The 14,958-nt window shown below is 39.2% G+C and overlaps 1 protein-coding gene across 9 annotated transcripts in view; it reads right to left on the bottom strand.

Annotated features, from left to right (window-relative positions):
* Nucleotides 1-14,958, bottom strand: part of TNRC6B (trinucleotide repeat containing adaptor 6B) — a 131,284-nt gene that overhangs the window by 13,482 nt on the left and 102,844 nt on the right. For 6 of the 9 annotated variants that reach the window (XM_056481798.1, XM_056481796.1, XM_056481799.1 and 3 more), the window contains 10 exons: nucleotides 14,554-14,702; nucleotides 10,854-10,979; nucleotides 9,674-9,805; nucleotides 9,055-9,150; nucleotides 8,659-8,836; nucleotides 8,127-8,261; nucleotides 7,756-7,932; nucleotides 3,204-3,350; nucleotides 2,884-2,979; nucleotides 127-351 (listed from right to left, as the gene is read on the bottom strand). In XM_056481798.1, the coding sequence (XP_056337773.1) occupies nucleotides 127-351; nucleotides 2,884-2,979; nucleotides 3,204-3,350; nucleotides 7,756-7,932; nucleotides 8,127-8,261; nucleotides 8,659-8,836; nucleotides 9,055-9,150; nucleotides 9,674-9,805; nucleotides 10,854-10,979; nucleotides 14,554-14,702 (1,461 nt within the window). Of the gene's footprint in view, nucleotides 1-126; nucleotides 352-2,883; nucleotides 2,980-3,203; nucleotides 3,351-7,755; nucleotides 7,933-8,126; nucleotides 8,262-8,658; nucleotides 8,837-9,054; nucleotides 9,151-9,673; nucleotides 9,806-10,853; nucleotides 10,980-13,189; nucleotides 13,361-14,553; nucleotides 14,703-14,958 lie in introns of all 9 variants that reach the window. The other 3 variants (XM_056481802.1, XM_056481804.1, XM_056481805.1) reach the window with 2 other exon arrangements.

The following is a 14,958-nucleotide window of genomic DNA, read 5'->3' as shown; positions in this document are numbered from 1 at the left end:
CAGCAAATTTCCATTTCAATAAGGAGCTCTCTTTTTATCTATTACCAGACAAGTGCAACTTTCTTTCCTCCAAACCACTGGTACTGTAAAACATACAGTGCTCAGGTCTGTGCTAGCAGTTCTCACCAGAGCCAAGCCTTGAGTCCTGTGCCCCCCAGCCCCTGACCGATCGGGGTGCTGTGCTGTTCCATGGAGATGATGGTTTGGGGTTGGTCAGGCCAGGAGGTGGGCGGGGCAGCCCTGTAGTGTTCCTTGAGGAAATATGGTTTTTCCACATCTTGTTGGAGAGATGAGTGGGATTGTGTCCTATGGGATCTGGGGACCATGTTGATTTGTAATCACTGAATTTTGCTAGAAGATTAAAGAAATTTTATGTATTAGAGAAACTTTTGAGATTAAGTACCTGTCCTATCACAGTAAGTCTTTTGACTGCATTTATATCAGAGAGAAGCACAAAACACAGAACCATACAATCGTTAATTTATCATACCAAAACCCCCCCACAGGACACATACATTAATCTTTGCTTGTTTTATAGATGCTGACAAAAAAAAAAGTAATATACCTAGATCATTTATGATAATGCAGCTGTTTGCAGCATGTTACATCATTAATTAGATGAACAGCAACTTTTACGCCCACACTACATTTCAAAGAACATGTGAATTTCTTAAAAGTTTGGGCACTACTGACCTTTAATGAAACTGAACCTGTTTCAATTACAAAAGTCTGCAGAGAACTGAAAGGAGTATTCACCATTCTTGGTTCTACTAAGCTAATGTTGCCTCCTAAAGATGTCTTCCCTACATGATCAAAACTTTCTTGTGAATCACAAACCTTACACAATGTTGACACAGCAGTACCACATAAAGAAGGCTGCTTAGCTGCGTGACATCTGGACTTTTAGACAATCTTGATAGTGCATTTCTTTGGTAGAAAGTATTACTAATAGACAGGTGCCTATTAGAAAGCCCATAGTGGATATCTTTAATACATTTCAAAAACTCTTTATAAAGAAATGCAAAGAAAAAAGAAAAATAAAACTGCTCCTCAAAACACCTCTATTGGTCATGAGTATTTGCGAGCTCTGCCTAAACCACCTTTAAAAAAAGGCAGACTGCGAATTCTCCCACAACTTCTGACACCAAGGGGCATTTCAAAAGCCAAAATTGCTTGAAAATTCCTCATTGTTTTGCACTGAGAACCAGCAGTGGCAATCTGAGGGAAAAGGCTATGTCAGACATTATATCTTAATCATAACTCTCATGTGTGTGCAAATATGTGCATTTAAATTTAGTCACCAGAGATGGTGGCGAATGGAATTCGAAACAAAGTGAAAAAATACAGATTTATGATATGCCAGGGCACCATAAAATAACACATCTGGAAACCAAGACTATAAAGCTTTCAGCATGTATAAGCATGCTTCATTTTACAGCCAGATCTCTAGATTTCCATGATGCAGAAACGGTCAGTAGCAAGCAGGTTTCAAGCACTAACCTTTGAAAGTGTGTGGAAGAGCTTAAAAACCTGCTTTCACTAGACTGCTTTACAGATAGGTGAATTCTAAATTCTCAGTTCAGATGATTGGCTCTCTGACTATAAAACACTTCTGCCTAGCAGACGAACAGGAACTGGTATGTCTAATTTCCTCAATTTGACTACAATATTTGACTTCAGTATTTTTTTAAATCTCTTTGGTCTTCCTTATGTGCTAGACAAAAACTAAGCAAAGGCAAGAAGTTGCTACACGCCATTCATTTCCTCAGGCTATAACAGAGTAACCCTCTATGTCACTAGAATGCTGCATATACTACTTCAAACCAAAGCCAGCTCACAAATCGGTGGCAGTAACTCAATTTTTAAGGACTAAAGAGAATTTTCAAAACATTCGAAGATGCTGAGGTAATGCCTGAACACAGCTTTTATTCAGTATAATGAAAAAGCTAAAGTTCAGGCCAGATGTAGCTCTCAGATCTGTTCATCACCTCTATTTATACAAAATTCTTCATTTTTAAGTAATTGTCAAGACAATGACATCTTCAAGAAAAATCTCTTGACATTTGCAAGAAGCTTAACATCCAAATGTTTCATCTGGAGCAAGTATTTCTAGTGCTTTACTGTGAAGGGTGTGCTCAAACAGTTTTTACCAGAAAGCTTCTTATGAAGGATCTGAGACATATACTTAAGTTTGTATTTACAAGCCAACCATTAAAAGCCAGAGGACCAAATATCCTCACTGTCCAGATTTCAGGGAATGATAAGTACTATAAAATGCAAGGCAAAAACAATTCATTCACAGCACTCCCATGTCCTAAAGTTAAAATAAATAAAATCACTTTACTAATACATATACAAGCAGGTCATACTTTAAAAATTCTGACATATCAACAGATTGTACATGCACTGTTTTATCTTTCCATTTCCACCTGCTGCTTCCTACTACTCTATTCTTTAACTTGCATAATATGCTGGTTTTGGCTGAGGTAGAGTCAATCTTCTTCATACGGGGTTGTGTTTAAGATTTCTGCTGGGAAGAGCATAGATAATACAGATGGTTCAGCTATATGGCCAAGCAGTGCTTAAACAGCATCAAGACCTTTTCTGTTTCTCACATCCACCCACTAGCAGGAGGGATGAAGTACACAAGAAGCTGGGAGAAAACACAGCCAGGACAGCTGACCCTAACTGTGCAAAGGGATATTCCATACTACATAGAGTCATGCTCAGCAGATAAAGGGTGCTGGGAAGAGGAAGGGGGGGCATGTTCAGAGTTATGGTGTTTGTCTTCCCAAGTTACACACTATGGACTAAATACTCCAAGTGGAACAACAGTTCTAAATGAAAAATGCTTTGTCTGGTTAAGTTTCAAAGCCCACATACCTGAAGTGCTATGAACATTGGTGAAGGAATTGTCAGAGGCACTGTAGGGCCAGGCACCAGGTGAAGGCAGCGAGGTGTTGAGGGAAGAATTAGACCCTATCAAAGAGAAAAGAGAGAAAAAGAGGAAACCAAGTTCACAGAGTTTCTGTAACAGAATTAAACCTCAAGAGAACCATGACTGTACCAATGCCAAGCTTTCAGATGCTCCCAGCCATAGTGCAAAGGCATGCAGCTTCCTTCCCAGACAAACACAACCGACTGTTTGTCTGCTGCCACTGCAGCAATCCCGATAATCACAGAGCAGATGTTCACTGTTTTACCTGTGGTGTTGTCCCGCAAAAGTTGGTGGTCAGTATCTACAATGGGAGATGTGGCTGTCCCCCCCAGCACACTTCCAGGGGTCACGTAGGGATCAGATTCAGGGTCAATGTTTTGTATACCTTTCCATGGCACTCCTGGTTGGAACTCTGGGACAGGAGAGAAACAGGAATTAGATGCAATCAGGGAAATGTTATTTACTAGAAGTAAATGCTGAAGGTATTTCAGGAGGGTAAACAATTGTCTTCTACACTATTCCTCTGGGGCAAAAAGAAGACTACATGTTAGAATCGTAATCTATTTCACAGATCCTCTCACAGCACTAGCTCTGGCGTCATATGAATACAAGTCTACACTAGAAAAAAAGTGGTACAAGAGCATCCAGTATCCCTTTAAGTGCTTCTGCTTTGCTACATTCTGATAAGGTTTCAATAATTTTAATGAATTCCATACAAGATATGTAAGATTACATTCTGTACACATACTTTGTGTGTGTGCAGAAGCCTTTCTCAAGGAAAAGCAACCCACCTTAGGAGCTTGGAAACACATTTGACACGTCTCACTGTATGCACACACACACTTTATACATTACCTATCAGTACTGAGGTGAGATGCCTTCTGGTAAAAGTAATGTATATACTCATTGACATTCTTCATGCTTTACAATGAGATGGGGTATACTTATCATGCTATAACTCCAGGCATGCCAGAATTTTAATACAAGAGGATGAAATATATTAAGTATGAACATACAAAGACTCCAGTTACTGTAAGAAAGATCAGTAACTTGGTTCCATCAATGAATAAAGTGCTGTGGTCAGTTCTGGAAGCAGTGGTGCAAAAGTAAAACTGACAAACACAAAAACAAGTAAAGCAACTTCATATACTATGTGACTGTTTGTGTGAAAAGAGTGCAAAGGTGGCAGATTCATCCCTTGCAGATACACATCCAGGATACAAAATTCCCAACCCGAATTTCTGAAATAATTAATAATAGAATATTTGAGTGTAATTAAAGATCCATTATTAAAAGGGGGATTCCAGATGCACTCTGTAGAGTGAAGCAATGTAGGATGAATCTGGCAGGAAGGGTTCATTTCAGTCACCTTTGTAATGAAGAATTACAGTCAAGACTATGACTTTCACAGACAAACACAGAATATGATACTACTGGTTCAAACGATTGCCACAGCAAGGGCAGTATTAGTATCAGACTATGATAATGCACAGGAGAATCAGAGATGACAGAAGAAATGCCCCACGGGGTCAGAACTATGGTCCACCTACTCCAGCATTTTGCCAACAGCAGTAGGAGAAAGACCATTAAAGGACAGAACACAAACCTGGCCACTATATGTGGCCTACTGGACTCACATTCACCCAGTATCCACAGCTGTCTTAACTTAAGATGGCAGAAATACCCACTACCTGCCTGCACCAGCTTGTGAAACTGTTTTTCCATAATTTTATCTACAACTGGCTAGCACCATCTGTCTCAAGAAGCTGCGAAAGCAATACAACACAAAAGCTCACCACTCCTGATTGAAAAAAAGCTCACATCTATTAAAAATGTATATCCTTTTAATTCTAGCATTCGTACCATGGTTCTAGCATTGCAAAAGACACAGAATTATAATTCTGCATTTTTCTTGTTCACTGCCTTCACGATTTTATAAGCATCAGTTACATCTCCCAGTCTTTAGTAACTCAACAAAACAATCCAGGTATCAACACTAACACTCTGAGCAATCAGCACTGCATCATGGAAGGACTCTGCTCAGCTACTACCAAAATACTGCCATCCCCTGACAAGCAGGACTTCCCGTTTAAGGAAAAAGCAATACAGCTCTTGGGTCTACTCAAAATATCTTCTCTGTTCTGAGACAAAGAATCTATGAACACCTGGAAATTAGAACTTGCTTGGAGATTAAAAAAAAACAAACCGGAAAGCCCAAATCTTCCATCTTCAAAGATTCTGAGAATTGGTGAGACTAAAAATTAAAAGAACAGAAGGCTCTAATAAAAAGATAAATGAATATACAAATAAGGCTCCAAGGATCAGGGATATTACTATTTACAAACACATTCCCTCATCAATGTAATGCTGGTCTGGAAAAGCATTTCCTTGAACTTCAACACACTGACAAATTTCCAAACTCTCCTTTAGGGCTGATAGTTATTTTCATGCACATTCACCAGCTCTTGTCTACAGACATGCTCTTTTATTTCCAGGCAGTAAAGACGACGTGAAATGCATTTCTCTACTGACATTTGAAAGGTCCTCTCAAAAAGTTCAAACGTAAGATTATTGTGAAAACCATGACAGACACATCCAGGCCAGTTTGCTTAAAGTAAAATCTTGAATGGGAAAATTACAGTCTAAGTATTACCTAAGTATGCAAGTCTGTGCAACATAACCAAATTACATAGCTCTCACCAATGCAGCAAAACTTGCTCTCACCTCCAGCTGTGATATCAGTTTGACTGGACACCACTTCATTTATCTTTGTGCTGAACAATACTGCTCTCTTGAACGACAGAATTTCTGCAGCAGATGGCATTTAGGAGGAAAATGTGAAAGGTGGAGTCAGGGTGAATGCTGAGTGCTTTCATTTAAAGGAAAAAATGCACCCATGTCAAGAGGTTTTCTCTCGTTGTCCTGGGGTGACAACTCATTTTTGTTGACAAAATGTTAACTTTTTTTCCCAACACAGGGAGGAAGAATTTTATCTCCATGCCAGGAACTGATGGTGGACCTCATCTACAAGCTTGTAGAGAAGGACCCTAGAGTGTAAAGTCACTTTAGGTCTTCATTCTTCATCAGGGGGTGTTGTGTTGGTAAGATAGATCTTGATTTCAGTTTTCCTTGTCAATGAAGTCCCTAAGTTAGACTGTGAGACAACTCAAGTGGCTGATAGCTATTGTCCCAGCAGCCTATGGATCTCGTAAGGGTGGAACAGCAATACAGCAATAACTGAATAAATGTCACACAAGACATGAGGGATGGAACTGAGATCTCAGTGAAATTTTATATTCAGAATTTGTGAACTTCACTTATCCTCTCACAGTGGTGAGGGAGTCAGCAACAAAAAAACTTTACTTATCACTGACAAAGGGACTACAGATATCATTAGGGAAGCTCTTAGATATCAACAAGGGGCAGAGAGTAGCTAACCAGCTTCTCACTTCCATAACAGTTTTGGCAACAAGAACCTTGCCAAAGCCAGTGGCTGCTCCAAACTTGGAAACATGGCAGAGCTGATTCTCATGTCTGTCTTCTAATATTCCTACCAATACTGTGTTTCTCAATGTTAATACAGGGGAATGGTGACTGAGGAAACAAGTTCAGCAACAATGAGTCTGTGAGTGAGCTCTGGTAAAAGATTACATTTTGGGAGTTTCTGGCATTACGAACAGCAACTCCACTCCAAAAAGCTCCATACTTAACAACCAGGTTGACAGAAGTGCAACACAAATGGACCTGTACAGAATGCAGTGAGCAGCATGAAAATTTGTGGATGTGTAGATGTTTTTGAGATAACTGATTCTTTAGCTCTGTTAGCTCCTCAGAAGTTGTTTTCTTGCTGGAGTTAGACACTGAGGGCTTCACTCAAAAATCTTCAACTACATTTTCTAGATTTCCTGCAGTTGTATCTGTCACATAGATTCCTAGATTTTCTGATGCAAGGTCTGTGCTACTGTGCTTTACCCAAGAGATGAACCTGGACTTTTACTTTTTTGTGCTTATGGGGATACACAACAGAGGGTTTGCAGTTAGTAATGTTTTCCTGGAATGCAACTGTCTTCCAGAAAAGAGAAAAATCAAAGCACCCACTATTTGCTGAAAAGCATTGGTGATTAATTGCTGAAACTTCAAGGACCACTCTGTTTAAATGAATGCTTTATATAGAAAATTATGTGTGCATCCAAATACATATGCACTTTTCCTAGAGAGTTTTCTAGCAGAAACATGAAATTCTGCCAGTGAAAATAGAAAACTTAAAAAATGTGCACCAGCCTGCCATCCCAAAAGCAAGAGACTTCTTATCACAACATTTCACTCTTCTACCTTCTATGCAACATGAACAAAGGTGAACCACAACAGTGTGGTGTTCCCACCATCACAAAACCACCCTACTCCATATCTTTTTCTGATTTCACACTATCAGTAATTTTTACACTGTGTCAGCCTAATACAGCACAAATAAGGAATCAGCACAAAAGAAGGGAGATGGTGTTGTGTATTCTATGAACAAATGTTTTTATGAAAATTTCTGTAAGTGCAAAGTCACAAAACCACAGAAGACAGGAGTTCACCTAACAAAAACCATACACTACTCAGGCAATCCAGCAGTTAGTTCACATTTAGCCCAGCATTTTTTACTGCAAGTTCAACATTTATGTTCTACCTTAATGTGGAAGAAATTTCAAAACCAAGATAGGCCAAGTCCTGCAAATATTTTCTTTGCAATGGTTATTTAAGTAAGTATGATAAGGAAAGGTTCAGCACATCTGTCCTAAAGCGAGGACATGACCCTTGCCCTTATGTAATACCTGGAGGCCAGCTGGCATTGCTGGATTTACTTCCAATCTTGTTTGTTGGTGGAGATTTGGCAGGTAACCAACTATCACCAGCAGGGCCTGCATGGCTGCTGAGTGGGTCGCCCTGGATTATGTCAAACTGGTTGTAGGGCGATCCTCCACGAGCCTTTCCAGGGGGCACTATTGCACCTGCAACATTAAAAACATACATTCACACTTGGGAAAGGTTGAAGGCTTCAAGAGTATGATATATTAACACAAAAAATATTTAAGATGCATACTGGCGAGGCAAGACAGTTTCATCTGAAATATTTCACCTCCGGCAAGATGATCCTACGAGATCATGAGATCAATTTTGGCATTCCCAAAACTCCCCTCCTCACCATTTTTGTGCATATTGGCATCTTGTGAAGCCACAGAGGGCAGCCCTTCCATCATAGTCCACTGCTTAAAGCGGGATTCTGTTCCAGCCTCTTTCCCTCCCACCATGCCATAATCCATGCCACTTGAGCCAAAGCCTGTGAAACAAACAAACAAAACTCCATTGTCATGTTCTGGGTTTTTTTAAAGCATTTTTTAACAGAGAGTAATTGTAATTATAAGAAAGAGATGGGGGGGAAAATCAACAACAGCAAAGGGTATGATCAAGAGGCATCTTCTAAATAAGTGTGTTAGGTCAGTATGCCATGATATGCTTTATTCTTAGATTTGCCTTCTCATGTAATATATGCAATTTAATATAATAGAAATAATGCAATTTAATTCAAAGTTGACACTTCCCATAATCTTGCTCTAATGCTTATACATAAACACTAATTTCTGGACCCAGACACAAGTGACTAAAACACAACTACCATATTGAACAATAAGGAAGCTACAGACAACGCACCAAGCCTCCTTCCACAGAGCACTTACCACCTGAACCGTATCCAGGTATCTGCCCTTTGGTCTGTAAATCTGAGAGACCCACATTCAAAGGATTGGGTACCATGCTGTCTAAATGTGGCTTAGGCCCAACAGGGTGGGATGGCGAATGCTTCATGCCAGGCTGCCTCTGCTGCTGCTGCTGGAGGGCACTCACCATACGAGCAATCTGCAAATGAAAGAAAAAAACGCTTCATCTATGGTATACCCTAATGTATTTCAGTAAACATAAAGAAACAGTGGATTAGAAGAGATCCAGAAATCCCTGCTCTCCAAAAAGTGCAATGTGAAGAGAGCAGATGATGTTACTGAAGCCAGCACCATCTCTACTGCAGACTGCATTTCCCCAGAACACTTCATATGATTGACAAAAACAGTGCCACACACCTGTTGCTCCTGCTGTTGTCGCACAGCTTGAGATAACTTTCTCTGGCTCTGTAACAGCTGTTGCTGCTGCTGCTGCTGAAGGAGGAGCTGACAAGCCTACAAGATAAGTGGGGGTGGGAAGAGTGAAAATACAGAGTTCATCAAGTGAAATATAATTGCCAGGAGCTATTCACTAGCAAGCGCTTTGCTCAGAACATAGGTAAACTGTTTCTCATTCCACGCACTCAAATAAAATGAATGCATTAGAAGAATACCACATCCTTCACTTAAATGTTAAATGTTTTCAATTTAACATCGTGCAACAGAATTACTCTTACCTGATTTATTACTATCACTATGACTGCAAATCTGAAGAAAACTTGATTAAAAACCAAACAACTGCTTCTGTACAAAAAACACAGCTTAGAGTCATTACTAACCCACTGTAATCCACAACAATATGGGCCCTATTTGGTTTATCTGCTGCCTTCTAGAAGGACTTCCCTATATAGCAAAGAGAAAATACTTGTACAAAATAACACCAGTAGAACAAAACAGAATTAGAATAAGTATAAAAATCAAACTCTTTCAGCAGACAATTTGCAAACAGTCTTGTCTTACAAGATTACTAGCTACTTACTAATTGAAACTGGGGAATCTGTGGAAGCTGGCTCAGCATGGCAATCTGTTGTGGAGAAAGCTGGGGGCCCATATTGAAAAGACCAGGATTCAAGCCACTGTTGGGAAACTGTTTGAGCATGGAGGCCGAAACCTGCATGGAAACCAGTTAACATATCCTGAACACACTGCTATGAGGAAAAGATGAAGTACAAGCATTTCCATAAAGGAACAAGTATGACACCAATCTTCAATGGTGTTCTGGGAAAGACATGACAGATTTATTAACACATCACATTTAAACATGCACAATCTGTAACTTGGGCAGAGTGAATACCTCACTTGATTGACAGTATACAGTATTACATGCGCAGATGCAGACACACATACAAAGGTTCCTCCCCCAATCAATCAGGTGCTAGAGACTGCACTAAATTTAAATGCTGATATATATGCAGCTAACCAGTAATCACAGTACTGCTCTATCACATTAAAAAAGTACTGCTTGACAAGGGAAAAGAAAGGCATTCAGGCAGTCACTGGAGCAAAGAAACAGTGCCTCACAGGAAGAGTTAATCTCTTTGTACATTGAATAAGGTATAGTAAAAGACAGGAGTAGGTGGAGAAGAATCCTCCCATTTCTCCCTGCATTACTGGAGAGCTACACAAATACAATTCAAGAGAATCTCACGAACTGTTCACCAGGGACAAAGCAAAAGGTAAACTTGTGCATTTGGAGACCCTGAGGTCTTAAGATAAAGCTCTGCAATGTAAATGTAACACACAGTCCCTTCATCAAACCTCTCTTTTGGGGGGGACAGGAAGCACACGACAAGACTACTTAAATAATTCAGCAACCTGTCACACTTCAGAAACACTTTAAGCTTTCACGTTTATTTTTCTTTTCAAAATACTTTGCAAAAGCCTATATAAGACATAAGACTCCCAAATCCACTTTTGAGGTTTAAAAATACTGGTAGCGAGCATTTACCACCGACTGCCTTGGAATAAGATAGAAGCTAATGCTTCTGCACTGAGTTTGAAGTACTTTAACTATGAATTTCAATGGTTTTACCTTAGTTAACTTTCCCATTTCTTAACATCAACTTGAGACTAAGATAGGTGTATCAGTAACCTCAATGATGTGCTCTGAAGGCTGTAGCTCTACTTTTACAAGTAATCAGTTGCTATAAATTCCTTACCTGGGGAGAAAGGAATTGGGGAGGCACTTGCGCCCGGATATTGGGGGAAGGATTTAGTGGCTGCACTGGTGTGTGCATGCCCCTCGATTGTGCTGTGCTGTTTCCAAACAAACCATGATTGCCACCCTATAAAATTAAAGCAGTAGTGAGAAGATGAATCTTGCAGGACAATGGATTTCTATGCTAGTAACTATAGATCAGTAACAATGAGATAAGTTACTGACTTAAACAGAGTTCCCTTAAAATTACAAACATTTGGCTAAAATCAGTAATATTTTACCTGGGTTAAAACCACTGTACTACATTTTTGAGATGCAGGTAGTTTCTCCTCTAACACTGAACTGTCATGCTTATCTACTTGCTTCAAAACATGACAAATCTAATGTTTTAATATTTTGCACTTTATGTATTGGGAAATGGAAACTCGGAGTACAAACAACAAACTAAAATTTCCATTCCACTGGCTTAAAAGTAAGGCAAGACTGTGTCAACAAGAATTCTGGTCCCCCCTTTCAGAGAAGACGGGTACTTTTCCTGAGTAGGGTGCAGAGCTATCACTCACAAGGCTATTATTTTCTCTGCAGGCCTTTCATTAACTGAAATTTATATTTTAAAATAGTATTAAAAATTTTCCTTCGCCATGAAAATTTAAACATTCTGGACTTGGATATTTTCCTTCCCCTTTTCTCCCACTAAATTTGAATAAAATTTTCAAGTGAGAGTCAGAATTGAGTGGGTTTTTTTTCTTTCAGTGATTTATTTTTTTAACACAAGAATACTTACTGTTAGAGTTTTTTAATGAGAAATGTTTACGGATAAATAAGCAACTTCTGTAATAAACCCTAATGCACGAAAAAGGCCAAAGAAAATTTGTGATTAAGTTTCATGATTTCAGCCTCTCGAGCAGACTTTTTTTGTTACCATTTTTTGAAAAAAGCGACAAGAAATGTTATCAGTCTCCTACACTAGGACAGCTACACTCTCTTGCTCCTAAAAGCTGAAGTTCATACTCCAAAGCATCCTTATGTGCCATGAATTTTGTTTCAGTCTCAAGACCCTCAGAATTTCCCATCTCCTGCTGTCCATCAGGATGTCTGTGACCCACAGATACCTGGGGTTCTAAAGAGTGTATTTTGCACTCCTCAGCCATCATTCCCCATTCTGCCTGTCCATGCCAGCACTGCTGCACCCCATGTAAGTCCATCATTCTTCCAAACTGAGACTGTGCAGGCCTTCACTAAAACCTTTCCTTCCCTCACACACAAGGATTTCATAAACCCTATTAGAATACACAATACTCCTAGCATTAATACTGTGCATCCTCTGCTATCCTTTTGCTCAAACACTGCTTCTACACTGGCAGCACTATGGACTGCCTCATTCACCTGCATCCCCCTCCACTTAAATTATCTTCTTTTTCAGAAGCAACTCCTAAGCATGCAGGAGGACAAAAAAAAATCCCAAAAGACAAGACATTTTATTCTGAAAACAGCTGGCTGGAGTCAACCATACATTAAAATTTTTGAGAGGCCCTGAAGCTGCAGTTACACTTTCAGCCTTCTCTGTTACTCTACAGAGTTCTGCACACTGAGATCAACAACATGCCTGTAAATTTTGGACTTAATCTGATGTTCAACACTGTGTCACATAGAAACAGAAAGACAACACAAAGAAACACCATCATGTTAGGCATATGACTACATAAGTTAGACCAGCTGCAATAATTAGGTACTATTCTTTCATTTCCTAGTATTCCTAAAATATTTTCTTCTAGAATAATGCAAAACATAATAAGCAGAAATTCTTCCAAATTGCAATTAATCACTTAACTCCTCCCCCACCATTTCCCTGTACACAAAAATACTGCTACTTCAAGAATTTTTAAAGGCTACTAAATCAATCCTTGATTGATTTGAGAAAGGGAGGAAGGGAGAAGGGAACAGGCACAATGCTATATCACTGCAACTTTTCACAGGCACATTTCTACATACAAGGTCTTTGAGTAGAGTCTGAAAAAAAATCAGTATTGGGCTTGATGAGGCAAATCAACAGCCTTGAACTGGGTTTTAAGCCAAAATACCACTAACTTCACGACTTCTGAAAAGCACATCTACCTGCTGCTGCACTGTGATTCAGGAAGAGACCAACAAAACCAGACAGTATGTTCTGATGCTAGGATCCAAAGTGGACTGATTCTCAATGGCCTGAGACAGCTGAAATTTCCATTTACAATTTTAATCTCTTCAGCAGAAGAACAAATGCAAGCAACCAACTAAGCAGGATTAAGCCCAGGTTGCAGCCTTATAACAATGCATCTTATAAGGTGGCCTGCTTACTTGTCTAGCAGCGAAGTTTTGGGGACTGAGCCCTGAGCCGATTGCCCCAAGGCCGACGTTGGATAGTGTGGAACCAGAGGGAGACAGCTTGTAGCTGGGAGAAGGGGAGAAGGGAGAGCAGGGAGCCTCATCCCCAAGGCACCCATCTTGATTGGAGAAAGGCAAAGTCAGCTGAAGCAGCAGTTAGCCAACAGCAGGAGTTGGTTAGTGAAGCAACAGAATGCAAGAGGAGAGAAAGAGGGACGGTGAGTGACTAGGAAGAAGCAAAGTTAATTTGTAATAGCAGTTACAAGGACAAAACTTCTGATTCAAACGATCACTTGACAATTAAGATTTTGGTCCAAGGAGATAATCTTAAAGTTTTCTTTTTAAAAATACATTTTGAACTTTCATGAAATTAGTTTCTGATAGTGGCTATTACCACTAAGAGGCAAACAAATCTTGAATTAATTCCTAAGGTTAGCACACACCTACCAGCATAATTTGTTAGGAAACACATTAGCTTTGCTCATGGTATTTATTAATTATGCCACCAGAGGGAGTTGACAAAACTGCTTTTTGGCTCGTGATATCAAAATGGAGGAGTTAAAAATTCCTAGACAGTTAACACGCCTTCAGAATTTTTAAACCAAATTTGTTTTCCATTTTACATGTGATAAACTGTATCTAGAAAAAACCAAAACAGCCCTAGAGCATTCTGAATGTATTGGACACTCTCCAATTCATAATGTGAAGCAATTAATATTTGATAATAACAGTGAAAGCTTCTGCTTAAAATAGGCAAGAATATGAAAGAAACACTACCATAACATGTAACAGATGTCACAGAGAAACAGATGTCATACAGAAGCTTACAGTACATGGACATACAGCATAAGGGGTTGTGGAATTTAGAAAGGGTGTTTCCAATAAATGCCAGACACAAAATAAGAAAAAAATTCAGAAGACTGTGATTACTTATATTTACCTAGATGTCAACCAGTTTTGTTTATTTTTTTTATTTTTTTTTTTATAGTAGATGCCTGTACTTAGTAGCCAAAAGAATCATCATGATGAAATCTATAATGAATTTCATTGCTACTGGTAGTTTACCCTTGCAAGAAAAGAGAAAGGAATTTCTGTCTACATCAAGAACAGTCTATTCTAGAATAAAAAGCCTCACTCTCCCCAATTTAGTTTGTCTATGCACACCTGACACCTGTTTCATACACAAATTCATTCTACCAATAAAACTACCCCACACCTTTTTACTACTGAGCTCATTCAGGGTTATTCAATTTTTAGCACCTGCTGAGAACTAAGATAAAAACTGGGATCTTGAACACAGAGGTTGACATTAATTTATCTACAGATATTTCTCTCACCTTCTCAAAATAAGGCCCACTGTCTGTGGTTCCCATGTCTTTGGAATTAGGTGGACGGAACCCAGATCGATCCTTTCTCATCATGTCATTAAAATCCCCAAGATTCACGGCTCGTTTATCTACCTCAAACTTCTTATCTGGGAGACCACCTGTAAAAAAAAAAGAAATTAGTGCAAACAATCTCTACCATGTTTCATGACAGCAGGTTCACAGCCAAAGAAATAATCTCTAAGATCAGGGTATAAATTACATGTGTCTTATAATTTAGCATAGCTACAGTTGGAATTAAAAGTGTTGAAAAATTAATGTAGGAAGTTCCATTTAACACTGAACATGCCCATTTACTTTACAGAGTTTAATGTGAAGTATTTCTCCCAATTCATGTATAGATATAAATATACACTT

Source organism: Oenanthe melanoleuca, chromosome 1A (genome assembly GCF_029582105.1).
Source record: "Oenanthe melanoleuca isolate GR-GAL-2019-014 chromosome 1A, OMel1.0, whole genome shotgun sequence".
NCBI classification, from domain to species: Eukaryota; Metazoa; Chordata; class Aves; order Passeriformes; family Muscicapidae; genus Oenanthe; species Oenanthe melanoleuca.
This window is presented reverse-complemented; position numbering and strand designations above follow the sequence as displayed.